This window comes from Rissa tridactyla, chromosome 2 (assembly GCF_028500815.1).
Source record: "Rissa tridactyla isolate bRisTri1 chromosome 2, bRisTri1.patW.cur.20221130, whole genome shotgun sequence".
Lineage (NCBI taxonomy): Eukaryota > Metazoa > Chordata > Aves > Charadriiformes > Laridae > Rissa > Rissa tridactyla.
The window spans coordinates 149,729,403-149,751,831 of NC_071467.1; the positions used below are offsets into that span (position 1 = coordinate 149,729,403).

Sequence of the window (22,429 nt, forward strand, 5' to 3'; positions counted from 1 at the left end):
AACACAGACCAGTTTAAAGGCATCCATAAATTGAGAAAAAAATAATTCATAGAATCATAGAATTACCTAGGTTGGAAAGGACCTTTCAGATCATCTAGTTCAACCATCAATTAAACAACATGCTATAGAGCAATTAAAAAAATGCTACACAGCAAGATGCATATGTGAGATTTCTGACAAAGTCTGCAAAACCACTGAAAGACAGATGGGGTTTACAAACCAAAAGAGGTTGAAAGCCACTGCCCTTATTTATATTACAAGCACAGAAACACAAAACCTGCTCCAAAATTCAAATGAAGAAGTTTAGCTGTGGTAAGTAAATTTGAAGGTCATCCCATTCACTTCCAGTCTGGGCAGAGGTTCATCAGCAGAGCGGCAGAATTAAGGCATTTAAACCAATTCTGTCCCCACATACTTATTTCATGGCAAAGCCTCAGTTTCCAGGATGCCAGGGTAGTCTCCCAAACATTATATTTTTAAAACAGGCTTTTAGCAATTAAATTTGCTTTCCCCTCTCACAGGAATATGTGACCCTTCCCCTTACTTCCCCAGTTGCCAAAGGCAATAGCATAATACAAGGAATTTGTTAAAAGAGACCAAAAAGTAAAACTCGTGGTCCCATCCCTCCCTAGCAGCCACAGATAGAAACCTTTTAAAGGCTTAAAAGGAAGGGTGGCACCGTTTCTTACCCAGCCTCCACTACTAAATTTGCCTGCCTCAAAAATACAAAACCAAGAAGCTTCCTCTCTTTCCTGCCCTTAAGCAGTGTCACTCGGCACTTATGGTGAGTCTTTCCACCTCCTCCCTAATCACTGTTACATTCTGCCTCCACTGCAGCAACAATATGAATACCAAGATCTAGCGCATGATTCAGGAATCTTTATCTTATTTCAAACCTTTCTATGGCTGTTTAACATACTAAACAAATATCTGAAGCCAAACAGCTCTTGATCTTTACTCCTATCTCTACCACTACATCAGGTGAGCTTCATCTCTTTTGCTACTAGTTAAACTATATACAGACAAATACACACACTTTTTTATCGTGCAGAAGAATTAGTAACTGTTGTCATACTGCCTTCTATAAGTAAAAAACTCTGTACACGTCCTCTCTGTTGCTGTCAATATAAGCAAGAGTCATACAGCCAGGAAAACGCAGAAGGAAGGAACACAAAAGGACCAGGCATTCTTATGGGAAAGGAACTCCTGTTCCAAAGACAGAAGTAAGGGAGGAAAGCAAATGAATCAAAGCAAGATGAACCATATGGCTATTTAATCATGGTTAATAAGCTAATTAATTAGGAGGAGACATTTTCTCCTATTTATTGCCTGAGCTTATGAGGTCAAGCTTGCTGTATTTCTTGGTCTGAAAACCAAATGTAGTGCTCTCTAAGCAATTAAAAAAATTGTGTGTAACTGGGAACAGTTTAGGCAGCAAGGTCTAGACTCATTATGATTTTGAGAAAAATATGAAAAAAGACATCAGAAAACCAAAAGGAATAGCAGGTGCATGTTTAATGTAGGTTCATGCATCTCTACAAATGCCTCTAGGCCAGCCAGCCAGTTGGCAGACCATGACCATCATCAACTGCCTGATCAGTACCCAGAAGGTCAGAGTCAGGAAGGAAGGAAATGCAAGGCATGAGGAAAAGAAGCAGCAGTGTGCATAAGGTGCACAGCTTGAAGAGGGAAGAGACTGTTCTGAGAAGGATCTATAAAATAAGAGACAGGAGGTACAAAAGGAAAAGAACTTAATCAAAGAAGAAGAGCAGCACTGAGAACTCCCGCAGAAGCTGTATGGAGCACAACTCCCTTCTCCTCCCGCTCGTTGTATTACTGTGCACACAGGAGAGAGTTTTCAGACATATACCAGCATCCTGGATGACATACACACCAGAACAAAAACACAGTGTGTAGGCTTGCTGGGGATGCTTGCAGTGCCGAGGCAGAGAACTAGACAGATCAGGATGTTCCCAGAAACAACACAGCATGGTAAGCAGCAGTATCGTTTGGGGTTTCTCGCAAGCATCATAGCAGAGAGATGTTTCAAAGAAGCAAGCAGAACAATTTTGCCTTTCCAATGAAAACCCGCCAAGCATGTGGCAGTCCTGGATGAAGTTTTAAAGTTTGTCACAAAATTAAGAGAAAGAAACCACAGTCTCAGGTTCAAGAAATAGGAGTCAGCCTCGCTGCATTTCCAAAAGACATCCGCTAGTGCACATACGCAGGGTTTTAACAGTGTGGGACAGGAGGTTGGCCAAGGACTGACAGTCAGCAGTGGGCTGGAAAGGAGTAATGCAATTAAGGTAATGGGCAAAACAGGTGTTTGCAACAGCCATGCAAGGCATTTATCAAAGCCAAAAGTGAGGCTGCTTCTGTAACTCATGCCAGGAATTCAGAGTACCTGGACTGAGAATTTTAGCTGTGGATTTGGACAGGACAAGCAATGTTTTGGGACAGTTGAGCATTGACTGTAAGTACCAAGTAAGAGGTTTACTTGCTTAAAGGCAACTATTTCAGCAATTCCAGCAAGCTCAGTTCTGGTAGTCTAAACAGTACAGGGGTAGTATGCAGGTTTCTCTAACTGATGCCAAAGGGACGAGACCAAGAACGGCATGAAGGGGTAGGGTGTGAGGCAATCAGAAGTATCTACTGGTAGCCAAAGGATGTCCAGATATTTGAGGAACATTGCTGGCTGGCTCAGGAGGCAGCCATCTAACTAACTGTTTTTAATAGTTTCCATGCCAAGTAACAAGTCATGGGGGAACATTAGTCATGATTCAGGGAACCAGAAAGCTATTATTTGAGTTATAAACTGCGTTTGGAAAACTAGGGCTAGGGACATTCCACACAAGTCATTTATGTGAGCAAATGTATCTATAGGCACAGAAATACAAAAGGCCACCTGCACACTGGAGCAAAAATCCTTATCACAGTCACATCTATCAATTTTTCTCCTGCACATTTCAGCTATGAACTCTCCGATTTCAGATTGCAGAAACTTCAAATCTCTATGCAGGTTGCTTGCACTTCCCCTACTGTATATCACTATTTCTCCAACTCTTGAATTTGAAGAGCCAATTTCACTCTATATCCTGCCATAGGTAGGATCCCTGAAAGCCATCACTAAATACCATCCAATATAAATGCTGATCATTGGAAACAAAGATTTTAAAAGTGTGCCAGTCTAACAGTAAGTGTCTGACAAACTCAGAACTTTTTATATATATGCTGTGCAAAAGCAATAACCAGCCTTAGATCCATCACCTTTGATAAGTAATCACAGCCATGAACCACAACAGAAAAAAGCCCCATGATTGCTCTTGATGACTCTTTAGCCAACCTCATCTTTTACTTAAAAAGGTATTTCCTTTATTAATCAAGGGAGAATTATCTGAGACATCCCTACTGAAAGGCAGCTGGCCATAAGACCGTTTGAAGTGCTGTTACATATCTGCAGCTAGGCAATTCAATTGCCCCATAGGCATCCTCATAGATTTTTGCACAAGATTGCCTCCTGTCTCATCAGTGGAGCAGTTTTGGAGTATTACAAGATGACACGGTCGGAGCAAGAAAAGCAGCTGGAAGGGTACTTCTACATGAAGGTCTGGGATGCCTGAGGAAAGGACACAATAAAGCACCAAGTCTAGAATATGGCTTCCTTACAAGAAATCAAGATATGGACTTAGGGAGAATATGTAATCAAAGATTTTTTCAGAAGGCAGACTGTACGTGGGTGTCAGACACTCAGGTTAACACACTTCTGACACTAGTTCTGTGCAGTTTTAAAGAAATCATTCCTGTCTCGATTTCCTTATCAGAATGGGTGAGAAGCCTTTCTTTGTTCTTTATTTCCTTATAACCTATTGTAAGGCAGATTATTTTGAGAAAATCTAGGTTCCAAATCAATACTTCTTTCAAAACTGAACATGAGTAGGTAAGTTTCTCTTCAGTGAAATTTTACCTTCATCTTTTAACTATAACCTCTCCCAGCATTATTTGCAATCTGCTGATTACATAGTCTTCTGTTAACAGTAACCAGATGTAGCTTGTCGGTATTGCTTCTTCTTTATATTGGTTTTTTGGGTGTTTTTTGGGGTTGTTTGTTTTGGTGTGGGTTTGTTTTTTTTTTTTGAGTTGTCAAACTGAGCAGGCAAAAATTTTGGAGTCACATTTGGCTTTAAAATGGTTTTACATATTAAACTGCTCTTAACGTACAAAAAACTGGTTGTGGATGACAGACAAACTTAATATTGGTCCCTCAGTAGTCTTGTTCGGAGAAAGATACCTAGATTCCTGCCTTTAAATACTTCAAGCTTTTTGAATTCTTTGAGTTGGTAACTTTGTTTCTAGCTACAACAGAATAAGGTTAATGTAAAAAAAATATATTCTTTTCAAAGTCAGAAAATAAAGAGATCTCATAGTTTTTTCTTTGCAAGCAGAAAGGCTTGAAACCTACATTGTATCAGATGACGCTACACGCACTTCTGAATTTCCAGTAGTGAGTACCCTATGAAAAGCACACAGTGTCAACACTCAAAACAGAGTCATTAGAGCTGGCAACAGGAAGAGTTACTTTTCCCCCCCAGAGAAGCGTTCTTTACCCTACAGCAATATTTACTGTTTGGCCATGACCCCAGAGGGATGATGTGACTTTAATGAAATTGGCCACATGACATCCTTTGAAGCGTGAGTGTCTGACAGAGGCTAATACAGGGACAAAGGCATCAGAGGCTCAGGTTCAGGATCCCTGTCTCACTTTGTTTTTATTACAGTGAATTATTTAAAAGTTAATACTCAAGTGGCTAACACATAAAAGGTCTTACCCTAAACGGGAAGCAGGCACAATTAGGTAGCCTTCTACCCCTCACATCAGCACCTCATCTGCATTTTTGTTTTGCACCAACACAGATGTAAGCATGAGGAATGCAGGTGAGTAGGGCAGGCTGAGAAGCATAACAAGGGTCAGCACAATCTTAGTATTTGTTAAGTTTTGGCCCAATCCCTACTTTAAGGGAGGCCTTCCAACTTCCATTTGCTTGAGAAAGACTTCTGAACGCTTAACTCCTGTTTGACTTCCTGGGCTAGAAAGCTTCTTACAGATTTAATGCAGTGAAATGCAAGTGGTTTACAGTGACAAAATTCCAAATTGTTTCTTAAAACAGAGCTGAAAAGTGACCAATCTTTATATACAATTCAAGTTTGCTTTTGAAGAACTATTAGTTCCATAAAACAAACTTGATCCAATTACAGCTATTAGGCATTTCAATTTAGCACATATTCAGCATTTTATCTGCCTTTACCATAAGGCATCATTTTAACTTCCTACTTAGCTGCCATTTTACAAATTACTGCAATTCCACCTGCCTCCTATTTGAAAAAAAAATAAAAAATAAAAAATTCAAAGGCCAACTTTAGTGCTCTTAAGGCAGCTTCCAAGCTTCCTCCTCCTTCTCCCCCCTCTTAAACTGAGGATTTTCTGTATGAGTAATTGTATTTGACCTATTTATTTGCTGGCACACTACCTTTTTTTTTTCCTTGCACAAAAGAAGGGGAAAGAGAAGGAAGGAAATGTTAAAGTATCCTCTGCCTAATAATTTTAACCCAAGCTCTACACAGGAAGGCAGGCTCTCACATCACGACAGCTACTCTTATTTACCAAGAATGACTTCAGCTACATTCCCCTATCCCCAGAGGGTGACAGCTGAGCAACTACTTAACAGACCTGCAAAAATGCTTGCCTGTGCGTTTCTTGGAGCCATCTACACATAATATTTGTGTTGCAAGGGAAAGCCTTCTCACTAGCAAACCAACTTTAAAAGCCTTCCTGATTTTGACTGATGCTAGCCTTGGTTCATAGGCACGTACATGGAAAAAAAAAAAAAAAAAAAAAAAAGCAACTTTACTCCTTTTGGAGACTTCGTTGGTATCTGCCCCTGCAAAGGGAAGGGGCAGGTCATGGAGCAGCTTGGGGCTGTCATGGAGCATTCAGGCCGAAGGAGAAAGCACTTCTGCAATTCTAGGATGCTCTACAAAAAAAAGCTTTTCTAACAGGAAGCTGCTAGAGGAGAAAACAGCACTGCCTTCCAAGGAGGTGTCTCCCATCAGGGAGGAAACCTGCTATAGAGAACAGCTGCTTACCATCACTGCCACCCCCACAAAAACTGCTGCATGTGAGACAGAGTGGGGCATGCAGAGCCCTTCTCCATGCCCCAAGCGTAGGCATCTGCTTTTGTGTCCCCTCTACACAGCCATGAGAAGCATCAGACACACACACAAAGAAAATGAGCTGTGAGTATGTACAGGAGGTGTTTCTGCATGTACTCAGATGGAAGATGTACAGGGGAAGACAGCATTTACTCTGAGGACTACCTACCTTTCTACTTTTATTTTTTTTTAATTCTGTGAAACAGTATTTTTATTTATACTTTTTATATAAAACTATTTAGGATCACCCCTTAAAATATACTGTATATTTTAATGACATTTTTTCCGGAATCAGTATTTCATGAAATAAAAGCAGAAGCAGTATTTTTGATTTCTCTTCCTTGCATTTTTCCTTTCTATTATCAAATCCCGCACTAGAACACAACAGAGTCCCATTAACACCAATAAATTGTTATCTGCAGATTTCAAAGTGTTGCATTATTTTTATTTAATACTTAAATGTCAATGTATGTGTTGTACTGTATTTTATTGACAGTTGCCACAGCAGAAGACATTAAAGGACTTGCAAATTAGTCAAATTAACAATTGCTCTAGGCAGAACTCAGACTTCTTTTCCTCTAAAAAACATGGGTTCTAAAGCCTTATCAAACAAGTTGCTGTCCAACTCGGGGTGAAATCTTTGGTCAAGAAAATAAGACTTAACAGAGTCTGAAGCATTTTCTAAGACCATTCTGGACAAGACAAAGTTTGTAATTCAATTTATTGTATGTTCCCCCCTAATTTGTATGTCCAAGAGGCAACTCAATATTCTCGGCATCATCCGTTATTTGTACGGACTTCCACCAGGGCCTGATCCAGTTTCTTAAGTTGTTTTGGTTTGATTTTCTTATACCAGCACTAGCTGTTTGCAGACAAAGCAAGTTACTTCCTTCAGAGCTATGATCTGTGTCACACTCTCGGAAACCGAGTAATACAATGGCTAAAACATTTAATTATGTCATTCACTATGTCAGCCCACTCTTCTCAACACTGTGTCCAGTGAATGTCAACACTGGTGAAGGTGTCAAATGCATGACAGCCATCTTGAACTATACACCTGAGGCCTGGCTGGCAGCTTATTCCATTTGTGTAACAAGTCTACATAGAAAATACCAATAGCATTTTTCTACTAAGTGCTTCATGCCTTCCACAGTCATAAAACACTTAGGCAAATCACTCAAAGAAACAATAGCAAGGTGTAATTTGTAGCTGACTTGTAATGAGTTGATAATTTGGTTATTACTGGAAGCTATTTTAGCTCAAAACAGACCAAGTTTTTAATGTAGAATTAAACCACTAAGAGTAGAAAAAAAATACTAAAAACATTCCATAGCTGCCTAGAAATAGGTAAACAGCATCTTCTAAAAAATTTCCACCCCTAAACAAATAGGGTCATGTTAATAAAAACAAAGACACCAGTACTCATAAAAGCAAAGAGTCATATAGGAAAATGCAACTTCTGCACCTTAACAACTTTAGCATTTATGGATCAAGCAACCTGTTTTGAGCCTGCACAATACAAGTAGTTCAGCAAAGCATCAACTTCAAAGACTAACAGTAATTATTCTACTTTTAAAACGTCTCTACAGCACTTGATCCCTGGAGCACTTAAATGCAGAAACCAATATCCTGACAATGAATTTGTGGATTCCTGTATTCTCTGTTCATAGAGCTCCCTCCTCAAATGCAGAGACTGTACTGAAAAATTATCAATTCCTCTGACCCCAGTGTTTCTATTTTAGAGTAATTCAGGGCATGTTGTTCAGGCTTCTACATAGAATCGTGCTTCATCCAGTTGGGCTTAAATTATTAGTGTAAAACTACCCTAAGAGTTATAGGTTTAGCAACAAACAAACAAACCAGGTAGTCCAAAGTCACTATGTTAATTCATAGCCTAGAGCTGTCATTGTATAGAGATGCTTTCTAACTTGCATTGGAAATGCTCCTCTGGGCGTTCGGAGTGTTACTGTGAAGGAAGAGGTACCCGGCACTCTCTTTGTTGAGTAATTCTAAAAGATCTGTTCCTCAAGAGCTCAGAAATTCAAAGGGTACATGATGGGCTGATCTATCTGCACAACTGACTGACCAGAGCACATCAAGCTTTAGAGGATACACGGGTGTTGAATAAAAGCTTTTTAATGCCATTCAAGGGACAATTGTTTTGAACTGAATATACCTGGAAGGCCTGCTCTAGGGGGATACAAAGCTATTTTTCATAAAAAGTTGTCCAGGGAGCAAAGGGTGTTACATTAATTCACTTCAACTATGACCATTTCAAGTGAGATAGACTTTAATTTACAAAGGCTTTTTTTTTTTTTTCTAAGAGAAGGAAAATGAGGCTGTCTGAAAGCACAAATGTGAGACACCAAATGCCACAGATTTAAATGCCAACTAGCTGACCTCCTTTCTCCTGACCGCCCTCCAAAAAGCCCCAACAAAAAACCCCACCAGCCAGTTTCCCCATAACAGATGACAATTTTTCTCAATAACAAAAAACCAAAAGGAGTAGCAGAGACAATTTAATCAGAGGAAGGAGTGATAATGTTAAAAGTCATTCATGGCTTTTTTGAGAAGTCATTAGCCTAAGATCATGAGCCATTATTTCCAGACACTGTGACTACCACTGACAGTCACAAGGTTATGGCAAACATTGCTCAAAAAACCCTCACCATAAAACTATCCATTTTGTTATTAAAATGTTTGTACATGGGAGCATATCAAACCCATAATCCTTCCTACCATAAATGAACTAAACATTTTAATGTCAGTAACATTCTGCCCCAACCCTATCTCCTGATCTGTGTTACTTGGAGTCCTCAAGTGTCCGGGTATTCTTACCTTTACGCCATGGCCAACATCATCCAGCACCGTGTAGTCTATAGGTTTTCGAATATACCTTACAGGACGTTCCATGTTCGCTGGCGCTATAATTTTGTGAGTTCTCGATGTGTTCTTATTGGTCGTCAAAATGCCTATCTCTCTGCGAGCGACCTTTTCTTTATGGATGTCCACAGTCTAGATTAAAAACAAGAAAGTACGGGTTTCTTTAGGCATTTGCTGTTTTCTTTACAGAGCTATCTACACATTTAGGCTTCACTATTAAACGAAGAGTCTGAACCGAGTTAATGTTGCTGGAAGTATGCCAGTTTATTGACGAAATGAGTTTAATCTACATGAACATTGTTTGAAAATTACACTTTAATGAAATAACCAATATTAATAATAAAATTACAATTGTACATTACCGCTTTGACACTCTAAAAGACACTGTGCAGATACAGTCCTTGCAGATTAACCCTCAATGTTCGTATGACTGACACTAGTAATAAATTACTCCAACTCCACAGCTGGGAAACCAGGACAGACAAGCTAAGAAATTTGCCCGCAGCCCCAGAGGGGGACTAAGCTTGGGAAGTCTGTGCGGTAATTTCTTTCAGCAAAGCCATCAGTGCATATCAGAGTCTGCATAGAGAAGGACTAATTTCAGCACTGAGGCTAGTTTCAGTCATTCAGCAGCTTTACTAAAAGAATAAAACAGAGCCTTAAAGATGCAAGTAAAGGAACATAAAATATGCTAAGCACCATCATTTTATTAGGAAATACCTAAAGAGACAAAGAAAGACCTGTCCAGTAGTCTGTGAAGGATCAAACTAAGCTTCACATAACAGACACATGCTTCTACATGCAATATAACCACCACTTAAACCCTAGCTGAAGGACAACAAGTACAAATCAAGCATCGGATACCATAGCAAGTCCCACCTCTAGGAAGCCTATTTCAAGATTCAGGGATTGAATTTACTGGTTCAAGTACCTACTAGAACCTCAGGATCTCATTGCAGGAGATGGTATCTGACAAAAAACACCACTCTAAGTGACTTTGAACAAAACCTATCAAACCACCACTTTTTTCACTAAGGAAAATAATTCTCAGTCTGTAAGCAACAATTCCCCCTGGAGAGACTGTCATAGAAACAGAGAGTCAAAGTTCAGAAAGAAAGAAAAATCCTTGTCCATCAGTACTCGTTTGGGGACATCTCTAGAAGTACCCCCTCATCTAAAATGGATATCGTGATGTCCAAGGTTTTGTTTAGTGAAGCAGAGGCAAAGATGAAGCACAAAATTAGTTTATATTTCATATTTTATATTTATATTGCAAGATGATGCAAGGTAAGCATCCAGGAAACAACCGTTTCTGGGAAAGTCGGCATTCAGTGTTCAGAATTCACTATGAAATGCCTTCAATTGAACTGTTTTTTTCCATTAACTGGTGCACACGCTCAAATAATCTTAAATTCTCCTGAGTAAGTACAGAAAGAAATAAAATCCTCCTCAACAGATTTGATACTTGGTATTGCTGATTACAAGTGTGAACACAAGTGAAGTACCTAAAAGCAGTGGTATTGAGCAAGCTTGTTTTCACAGCTTAAAGCTAAGTAACAGACAACTTGTAACATCGCAAAAAGGTTCTTTTACTTTGGAAGTGCACGGAATCTTAACAAAAATAAGAGCTGTGATTTTCCAGAGCAATGCAAGACATTAAATGTGTATGTCTGCACTAGTTTATTTGGAATAAGTTAATTAAATCTCTCAATAAAGCTTTGGAGCAAGCGTTATTGTTCTAAATGCTCATGCCCTGAAAAATCCTGAAGTCAGAAATAAAAGGCACCTTTCCAAATGAGACAATCCTATACATCAAGCATTTACTACTACATCAGTATCAGTTATCAGCCACTGCACCCACATTTTTTTCTCTGGCAGCCAATTTCACAAACAACAGAGCGAAGACTTAAGAACAAGACTACCCGTATTTCTTCAACTCCAGTTATTATTTATTCTTTTCCTTTTAGAGACTAAAATATGCATGTCAGTTCTGCCTTTTAGTTTGCTTTCAGCAAGACCAAGAAACATTATCTGAGTGCTGTCCTACATGTTCTTAGATCATCTCTCTTCCAACTCCTCTGTAAAACCCAAACCCTTTTTTTCAATGATAATACCAGGTCTCAAAGCATCTTACAAAATTCTTTAATAATACGCAACTCTTAATATTTTGTACAACCTGAGTGCTGCATAGGTGAAAAAAACCTTTTATTCAGGGTCACCTAAGCGACATAACAATATAGGAAGCTGAGGAGAACATCCATTTAAGGCACATACTACAATGTTTTAAAAGAGGGTACTCTAAAATACTACTATGCCCCTTGAAATAAATCCATTCTTCTACTTTATGCTCATGAACAGAATCTGTTATTACTAATAAATTCTTTTTTTGTTCAGGGCATGGACAAAAATGCATCTTTATACTAGGAGTTCTCTTAACATTAATAGAAAAAAAAAAAAGAAAACAAAAACAAAGCCCTTCACGCTACAAAAAGATGTATCTTCTCCCAGAAGGTAGTCCATGAAAACTGACTTTTCCTCCCTGCAACGCACAATGAAAATTCTATAAATTACTAGTGCAGAGGATAAGCAATTCCAGGAACAGATGCTGTACCATACATGCTTTGGAAAATTATCTAAGTAATTTTGCAACTAATTCTTGCTAACCAAAAAAAAAAAAAAAAACAAACAAACAAACTTAGAACAGGAAAAGAGCATATATTAGTTATATCAGACAGCTTATCCAAAATTAAATATAGAGCAGCAATTTGTAAAGTCTTTCCACAGATTTCAGTAATGTAAACCAAGCAAAGAGAAAACTATCTCTAGCACAGAGCAGGGCCAGAAACTTAGTGCACATATTTAAGTCTTGAACAGCATGCCGGCGTGCCTGTGCAAGAGACTAATTCACTGTTCAAAGCAAAAGAGACTGCAACTCTTACCACATCTGGTACACCGGAAAAGCAAGGCGGTATTTTGCCTCTGTGCAAAGCAAAGGCTCCCAGCATATGCTTTGCCCACAGCAATATGCTGTCCATCAGCTACTAGACAGCATCTTGCTTCGTCAAGAAGAAATGACTTTTTCTAGATCTATAAAGACTGCATATTATTAATTGTTATCTGATCATTATGCAAAACAAAGTATATAACAGTTGTTCATTTTTGTACTTTTATTTATACCTATTTGCTTGATGTTGATGTGGAAATGTATTGTATAGTCATAGGCAATGTCTTTCACTTCCAAAAGAGGAAAAACCCAAAACACACGCAATTTTTAGCAGAATAGCATAGCTACTCAGCTAGTCAACAGTTAATTCCCAAGAGAGACAAGCCAGGTACCACGTAACAGCCAAACCAGACCAAACCAGACCGTTCTCAAAGCTCTGGCAACACTTGGCACCTGTAGCTATGAGTAAATGTCCACTGTGATATGGTAATAAGACAGCTAAACAGTAGTTAGTTTGTGATTTCATGCATAAAACCTACTTTTAAACATCAAAGATGGAGAGGAGTAAAGTATTGCAAACTGGCTTGGGTTAACACAGGTTAAAAAGCAATAGCAAACAATGAGATCGGCTTCAAGTATGCTTGGCCTATGCTGAAACATAAATACACAGCACAATTTAAAATCTGGGGAACAGGGGTGAAATTCTCACTCCTAGACAACGTAATCCAGCAAGAAAAAGTCCAGCATTGTACTGATTTGGCGAAGAAGGAGAAGACAGCCCTTCCAAACACACAACATGTTTTCTTTGCAAAGCAAATTTAAACTAAACCAAACAAACCCTTTGCCATTATAACTGGGTGCTAGGGACCATGCCAGCTAATCCTAGAAGCAAAGTTAAGCTTGTAGGTTGAAGGAACTGTTAATGATTAGCTGCCTCCACTATCTGTCTGCTTCAAACCATATGAAAAAAAAAGAGTTGATCAACAGGATGTGGAGTTAAAATTTAACTGTTTCCTTACAAGTAGCCTCAAGGCCAAGTGCAGCCCAGCAATGATAGGGCGAATAGTTGTTTGTTTCTCTCTTTTTTTCCTGTGCTGCAGATAACGTTCTACACATGTGCTACAGGATGCAATCCCAGGACAAACACCTTACAAGAAACAGAGACTGTGGTACATTTGGCCAAGCTAATTTGAGGATATATCTAAATATTTCAATAAAGCCCACATATATGGGGATATTTTTAAAAAAGGAAAAAGAAAAACAGCTTCAAGCTTTGACTACCTTTTTAATCCTGAACCACTGCAATTCATATTTATGAGCCAGATACTCACGCAGTCGCTGTTTCTCTCACTAAATGGACACACAGATGGTAAAGAGCAGGGGGGAAAAAAAATATCTCTATCAAATCAATTTAGTAACCAGGCACTGCCAGCTTCAGGCTATCCTGAAGGACAACTCACTACATTAATACCACAGATTTATACCAAGCAAATATAATTTAGATTTGCATTAAATTAACTGATACTAGAGAAGTACTGGGCAGGAAGTCTCCACTTCAGGTTTCCTACTCTGCTCCTCTCCAGTTCCTGAAGAATTAAGCTGTAACAGCACACACACTCACCTGGCAGAGGGGACAGGAGAAGCATTGTGTGGTGCTGCACAGCTACCTTACCAGCAAGCTGGAAAAAGCTGCCAGGCTCTTGGGAAGAGCAGAGTGACAGCAGAGAGAAGAACAGCTGCCTAGTCCTTAACAGTGAAAATCGTGGCTATCAGGTAAAAACAGTAGACAAACAAAACCCCCCAAAAGAGAGTCTAATGTACGGTGTAGGAAGCTACCAGTTAAAAAAAAAATACAAAAAAACCCCACCAAAACAAAAAAAAATAATCAAACCACCACACACTTTCACCCATGAATTTGAAAATGAGTGAAAAGTCACTTCAAGGGCATTTCCTTCATTTAAAAATCTAACATACAAAACACATGAGACAAAAAAAAATACCCTAAAATTACACCACCAGTTTTACTGCCAGTTTATCAGGCCGTTTCATGCAATGGTTTTAAGAACTTTTATTTTCACATAATGAACATCCTTCAAACCAACGTCCTGTGCTGCACAGAGCTGTAAGTCAGTAACTTTTCAATTTGTCCCTAGGCTCACTCAGACAAGAAGGAACGTAGGCTCAAACTCCACAGCCTTCTTCAAGCTGCTACTTTAGAGAAAACAAGGAGAAAAGGAAGGCCAAACAGCTTGTTATTAGCAACAGTCTTCTGTAATTTTGACTTCGTTTCACTTTTTCACTTTCTCAGTTTGTGGTTGAATATAGGGTTGGGTCTGTTACTAACACATTATTTCAAATAAATAAAGCCCTGGTTACAGGGTAATCAGTGTTATACATATCTCTAAATGTTAGCAGAATAGATCAGAATTACTTTACGCAAGCAAAACCACAGACATATCAGCCATGCACACAGCATGACCTGTTACCACTTCCCACCCCCGTTTTCCTAGCATACTTGGTGTAATCACACTGACTGAGTCTCGGTAACCTGTTGTGCACAGTTGGTGCTGTACTTGCCCAATGTAATCCGTTCCACACCTCAAGTGCTGCGTGCAGTTTTGGGTGCCTCAGTGCAAGAAGGACATCGAACTATTAGAGTGTGTCTAGAGGAAGGCAACGAAGATGGTGAAAAGTCTCAAGGGCAGGACTTTCGAGGAGCAGTTGAGGTCACCTGGTTTGTTCAGCTGGGAGAAGAGAAGGCTGAGAGGTGACCTCATGGCAGCCTACACCTTCCTCGAGGGGGGCAGTTGGAGCGGGAGGTGCTGATCTCCTCTCTCTGGTGACCAGCAACAGGACACAAGGAAATAGAATGAAGCTGCGTCAGGGGAAGTTCACATTGGACATTAGGAAAAGGTTCTTCATTGGGAGGGTGGCTAGCCACTAGAACAGACTCCCCAGGGTAGTGGTCAGGGCCCCAAGCCTGTCAAGAGTTCAGGTATGATGCTCTTAGTCATATGGTTTAGTTTTAGGTAGTCCGTGAGGAGCAGGGAGTTGGACTCAATGATCTGTATGGGTTCCTTCCAACTTGAGATGATTCTATACTAAAGTCATCGTTACCAAAAGGCAAGTTAATGGAAAGAACAATATTTCATTCATTCTAATCTGAGAGCAGTGAAATTCCCTTAAGCAAAGGGCATTGCTGGCAGTATAAGAGAAAAGAATGGCACAAGAAAAAAAAGAAAAAAAGAGTAAGATTTCTAGACAAAGACAAGCCAATTGGAACACCAGATCTGAGGTATCAAGTCAGGTTAGCAATTCGTCAAATATAGTTATTTCCTTTCAGCAGAAACCGTGCCTATGTTACACAAAATACTGGGCAAAGACACCGGTTTCAGATTGAACCTAGTCAATAAAATTATGTAATACATGGGACAGTAAGTAGTGCAGAGAAAGGAGTTTAGTTTCCTTCCTCGAGCTCTAGGACAATTGTCTGGATTCCAAGCTTACTTGTTTATGTTGTGTGAAATTCGAGTCCCTAATTAACTTTGAAAAAATCTTCATCTGAAACTTTATACTGGTTATCTTTCACAGTAAAAAGGGGAAAGGTCCTCCTTACCATCCCTCCCTCAAGAGATGAATTCAAGACACCTTTAACTCCCCTTTCTACAGTCACCAGAACCAAGTCTGCTAAAAAGTACTGTCAACTTATCAGTCAATCCACAGAAAAAAGCCAGTGCTAGCAACAAGCAAGAGTAACTGGAGGAGAAGAAAAATAAAACAAACCAGAGGTGCTTTTTTTCAGTTCCCCAAATTCTTTTAAGAATATAAGGATTTCAAGGCTTTATTATTTCACATACACAATCCTTCAATCCAATTTTCACTAAGGCTAGAAGTCAGTTGCCTGAACACCAGCGTCTAATGTCATCTGAGAACTCTAAGAATGTCCTGCCATGCCTTCTGAAGCTGCGCCATAAAAGACAGGTCTCCTGTCACCTCTGAAGCATTTAGACATTTAAGTTTCACCTTGTGTGTTTGCTTTGTATGTGGTGCTGGCAATGTAGGAGGCAACTGAAATAGATTTAAGAGTTGTACTTCCAGAGCTGCATATCCAGCAATGTTTTCTTGTAGGTTTATAGACAGAAGTTTATCACACATTCCCTTCAGCATACAGATGAGTTACAATAGTAGGACAGGCTCTCCAGAAAGCTTCATCTCCTGAAGTCCTGGTAAATCCAGGTCTCCTAAGGTAAAAGGCTAGAGGAGCCAGATAAGCCATGTCTCATGTAATCTGATATATCACCTTCCTTTTCCTGCAGAGAGGATTCAAAATCAAGAGCTTTTACAGATTAACACAATGAACTAAGGCCATCAACACATATACACCAACTTGCACAGTCTATAAAATGTTCACCATTGTTAGAAGGGGAAGGCACCAGACAGAACAAAGGAAAAATAATGAAAGAAATACTAAATCCTATTTTCAGTGGTAACACATATGTAAGTGCACACATTTTTATATCTTTATATACATAAACAATATATATTTATATATATATATAAAAACACAATGCTAACAATGCATTTTACTAATATCATTCAATGTCGTGGGGGGTTGAAAAGTAATGGTTGTGTTTATTTTGACAGTTTATCACTGGATTTCTTCAATTATGTCTGAACGCAAATTATATGCCAGTTTAGTTCTATGGAGCTAGCCCTTGACTTAAGAATTTAAATCTTTCTTTATATACACTAGCAGACTTTCTGATTCTCCCAGCAACCACCATCGGCATAAAGCAGACCAGATTTCAGCAAAGGTTTGAAGATATTTTCTACCTTTACATAAGTAGATCAGGACAGTTGGAAGAGGGTGTCAGGGAGGGATGTATACCATAGGCATCCCATCCACTCAGAACAGTTTGCTTGCTGTATGGTTTTAGAACTCAGAAGCACAGACTGCAAAACAACAATGCACATAGTCCATAGCATGTCCTGCTCCAGAATTATGTTTCTTAAGAGGTAGCAATTTCCATGCAAGGCATACTTGAAAGAAAATTGATTCCTGACTAACAGAACATGTGCTAGCAAGTGTGAAAATATGCATATGTCTTAAAAAAATAATTAAAAAAAAAAAGTGGGGGCGTCGATAATCTTCATTAGAATCAAGAAACTGAAAACAAGAGCTAGAGAAACATGCTTAAAGCTTACTGGCCATAGACAAATAGCCTCACCTTTACCCCTCTTGCTCTTATGAAACTGGAAGCCTTTCTTCCAAAAGGAAAACTATGATTCACTGAGAATTGGACTCAACAATCCCAATTTCCAAGACACAATCTGTGAAGTGGCACATACACCTATACAACAGCATTGAAAAGGAGGGGGAAGAGAGGTCTGTTCAGCTAAAGGATTATTTATATAGATGATTTTCAGAGTACCCTATTAGCAAGTCTAGTCACATATTCTGCTGGAGAAACTGAGCAGAAAGGGGACACTCACAAAGGGACAAGGACAGACCAGAGGAGCTGGGAGCGGGTGCATGACATTCTAGGACAAGAATCAGAGCAAAGAAACCAGTCCACTCGTCCAAGAGCCAGACTTGAGTTCATGTCTGATTTTTCTTTCCTGCTGCCAACTGGAAATGGGAGGACTGCTATGGAGGTCACGAATTCATCCTTCAGACAGGACAGAAGCTTCTCACATTATTCTCTAATGGCTACTTCAGAGCTTGTTCATGCAAGATGCTGAGAACATAAAATGGGGCAGCTGAAGGAAATCAGTAAGTCGCGCCTGCGAAACACCACCTCACAGAATTAGGCTCTACAAATGAGTATCATCTATGGCGAGATACAGGGGCATCTAATCACACCCTCACCCTCTGGCCCCCACCATCCCCAGCCAAAAGGAAGATGATGTTAACACGGAGCATACGGAGGGGAGGTCTGCAGGAGCATCTTTGGGAACAGGGAGAGGGATGTGGGAAGGAAGACCGGCAGATGGCAACTGAAGCAAACAGAGCTTAAGTTCTACAGAGGAAGAGATTTTTAGCAGCTCTATGGAGGCCCTCGTTATGGAAAGAAAACAGTTAAGACAACAGTCCTCCCTCCTCCCAGTTGCATTGGTGAAATACCACAAGCACTTTGTTAAAGTTCACATAAATATGGGAGAAATGGAACTTCAAACATCTGGAGTATGGAGGTCAGACAGCGCTGCAGAAGCAGCTGGCCCTGCACGCAGGAGACAGCTGTCTGTGGGGATGTCTGTCAAGTGAAGGGAAGAGGTGGGATGGGTCTGTGGCTAGGGGCAAGAGCCCGGAAAACGGCAGATTGAAGCTCTGTTCCTGGCTCCGGCAGACTTCCTGTGCTACACCAAACAAGTTGCTTCGCTGCTCAGGCCAGCTTCTTGGAGCTGCCCACCTGCAGCAGCTTTGAGAACAGAGACAGACAGGGTGTAGGTGGGCATAGGTATAGGCAACGCTGCTATCACTGTCTGCTCTGAGCACAGTGAAACACAGCAACAGAGACATCCAGGATTTGTCTGTAAAACAGCTTCCACCGATGTTTTTAATTGCTACTGAAAATGCAGAAGTGAGTTATGGATCATGTGCTTTGGCAAACCCTACTGCCAGTTTTAACTGTTTGAGCAAACTAAACGTACATACACTTCAATAAGAAGTGTGTTTTGAACATTACTCATTAAAAAAAAAAAAAACCAAGCCCTCCAATGACCTCTGATACATGTTTATGGGGAACACAACATGAATTTTTGCATTCTAGCTAACTTTTTTTCCTGTCTTTCAAATTCAACCTCTTCAAGAGGCTGAGTATAATAAACAAGTAGCAAAAAAATGCATCACTAATGTAGATCTCTGTGGGAGGACACAGAGAAGGGGAGATTATTTGCAATTATCTCCTACATGCCTCCTAAAGTCTATGGCTGTTCAGCATCAAAATCTGGGAGCAGTGGAGATCGAGAAGTAGCTTCCATGGTGTTATTCCCTGTTCTAACACAAAATCCTGGATCACTCTAGACTACATTTTCTAGTATTTGCTGGTGATTCAGCTGTGGCTGAACAACACACTCCACTGCTATTGTGCACCAGGAAGTACAGACCCAGACATACAGATGCTCTGCATCACATCAAAACCACACCGTGTGGCAAATTAACAATTGCTAACCACACACTTGAGTTTTCATGCTGTACGACAAATACCTTTTTCAAGTACAGTTCTCTTACTCCACCCTCCCTCTGCCCCCATCGTCTTCCCTTCACCAAGACAGGATTCTGATGAGGGAACTACCAAGGCACATCCCCTCTCCTCTAGTGAGCTGTAGATGTTCTACACAGTGAACTGAATAGACATCTCAACGATTTACTAACACCAGTTGCATTGATAATACAAGTTTCCAGAGGAAAAACTATCTAAATGGAACCAAAGACTTAATAATTATATTTGAACACAAGCCAGAAATGCAAAAATCTGCTGATTAGAAACAGTCCTTAAAATAGAAGACACTTCAAAAGAGAAGTATTTCAAGTGTACAATCCTAATGATTGATTTCGACAGAACGACAGTTGGGATGTGCAGTCATAACATGTTACATTTGTATTCAGTCTTAAAAAGCACAAAAGGCAGATAAATGCTTTTGATTATGCAAAGTCAAAATCCCAACCGTATCTGTGAGTGTATTTCAGTACCTGAAATTAGATTTTAGTCATTTCAGATTTCTTTTTTGCTGGGTATTCCTCAAGATACGCATGCATGAGTAGGCTCATTAAAAAAAATAAAATAGAAGAAACAAAATATGCTTATGCAAACTCCCACATGAGAGTTTCAGCATTTTAAAGTGGCTGAATGAGTCCCTCTTTTCCTTACTAGAAGCAATGCACTTGTCTAGAATTAAACAAAACATACAAAGCTAAACATATTCTTGACTGAAGGAAAGCACAAGGACAGAAAGGAAAAATTAAAAGGCTTCTTCAGTAGTTTGGACTCACTAAAGAACCACCATGGGAGTAAGTAGAACAAAATTGTATGTCTAACGAAAAGCATTATGTGTGCCAAAAAAAGCAACTTCATAGGAGATGAACATGTGCAATTGCAGAGAGCACTGCAGGTGGCTGAAAAGGAAATAATCTAAAAAAAGCCTATAAAAAAAATAAACTCAACAGAACAAGTTTGAACTTTCTGAAAGTTTGACTGAGGTAAGGACCCAAGAAAGCTGGAATAATGACAAGTCAGAATGGTGAGGCCTGAACAACCCCCCCAAAAAAGCCAAACCCCTCACATTTAGTTGTAATTTGGCATTTTAAATTGGGAGGGAGGGCTGGGCAGGGGGATGGGGATGACAACAACCCACCAAAAGCAGCAAGATAACATAGCCTTAGCTTTAATTTATCACCTCTTTAGTGCCTCTAATAGCAAAAATAAAATATTTTCCTACAATAAAGGTTATGTTACATGGTTGGGATAGTGGATTTATTGCATATCTCAAAATAATCATTATGCTAAAGAATAAAAAAACTACCACATAAAACCTAGTCTGATTTGTCATATGAACTTACTTGAATGTTTTCTGAATTTATTTTCAGGCACATATTTTTCTTAAAAAAACCCAAAAACAATAACAACCAACTCAAAACCAGCAAAAAAACCCCAAGCAAAATCCACACATACACACAAAGATTCCTCTCCCAAGCAGCTCCCTTCTCCCTGTGAATCCAGGGCCTATGAGGTGTGATTGACAGTCCTGGGGCAGATTGTTTCCCTAAGACATAAAACAGGGACAATATATGTGGAAATGACGCTGAGTATCCTTTAGCCACCTGCCAACATAATCAACTACAAATCATCCAAGGCACAATGTTATTTCTATGCCTCTTTGTTCATATCTCATTTGATGGCACTGATATAAGCTAGTGGGAAATCTCCTGTTTTTCAGTTGGGTCAGCACTGCACCAAGAGTACCCACAAGTATTAATTAAACAGCCATCAGATGGCTAAAGGCCATATTATCTACATCACAAATCCTCTTGGCTTAGTGCCACAAACAACACTTACCACACATTAAATTTCTTTTTCTCTTCCTTTGTTTCCTAAACATACAAAGGTTGAAAATCACATTTCTCCAGAAAAGAACTACTACAATTCTGGATTTTTTCAAGATTTTGTACAAAGCAAGCAAGGCTCTACAGCAAACAACTTTGTTGCAACACTATGAGGTGCTACTGCAACGGGTGAATAACCAGCAATGGCCAGTTTTTTCCTCTTGTCCCCATTGCCAATGAGTCTTACCAGTAAAATAAGAGGGCAGGAACAACCCTTAGCCACTACAGATCCCACTGAAAAGTTTTCACTGTACTTATTCTACTCTGAAGTTAACTTACTACCCATACTACCACCTTCAGCATATTATTGCAACAAAGAGCTCTTCCATGTCACTTTAATATCAAAACAATTAGGATCTGACAAGCTCCTCAGTTTTGTTTTCGAAGACAAATATAGAACAAGACAGTTCAACTCTCAGACCCAGTCTCCCCTTTCTCAACCCCCTCTTCAGTAACCAGCTATCCCTTCTGAAGGTACATCAACAGTGGAAAAGCTTAGAAGCATCACGAACTTCACTCAGCTCAAACTTCTTCTGAAATCCCAGTGTCCACAGCATTGTGCATGGAAGCCTCTTAAGATACCCTAGCAAAAAAAGGAGAGTTAACAACAATTCCCTCACATGTTTCCTAAGACTGCATTACTATTTTGGACTGAGTCATACAGACTTCTTGTAATTTGGGATATATTAAGTAAAAGCAAAAGACAAACAAACAAATCACAAGCACGTATGATAAATTTACCAGCTTAATAGGGTGGGGAGGAAGGGACAGAACAGAGATGGAATTGCTAAGGCTGCTCTACTTCTCCATTGCCATTTTAATTTCCACACACAACTAAACCAGGAAGTTGCACATTGTTTCTGTAAATGGATTTCCCTTAACCTCCTACTCTTGGCCACAACCAATACGAAATACTGCAATTATATCTGCTAGGAACATTCACATGGCTTCAAAAGTCCTAGCAACACTTACTCCATCCTGAGTCACAATCTTCCCCAGACAAAACTTTTCCAGACTAAAGCTGAGCACTCTGGCAGAGGACCCTGGCCCAAAAAGAAACCATTCCACCAGTCTACCCCTCCTCCAGGACCACATCTCAAACTTGTACATGCACACACCCAGCAGCGAGTTCTTGGCTTTGACCTGTGCAAGTGCACCTGAACACAAACACTGCAGCCTGATAAGAAGTCTTGTGCGTCGGCACAGACAGGACGACATCGCTATGTACCCCCTGATGAATGCATTATCCCACTACCGTTACAGTAAATTCATTAGTCAGACTGATCACGTGT

General features: G+C 39.7%; 1 protein-coding gene across 11 annotated transcripts in view; it reads right to left on the bottom strand.

Moving 5' to 3' along the window:
• Positions 1-22,429, bottom strand: part of ABI1 (abl interactor 1) — an 81,418-nt gene that overhangs the window by 19,886 nt on the left and 39,103 nt on the right. For all 11 annotated transcript variants that reach the window (XM_054192709.1, XM_054192708.1, XM_054192707.1 and 8 more), the window contains exon 3: positions 9,046-9,222. In XM_054192709.1, the coding sequence (XP_054048684.1) occupies positions 9,046-9,222 (177 nt within the window). The remainder of the gene's footprint in view (positions 1-9,045; positions 9,223-22,429) is intronic.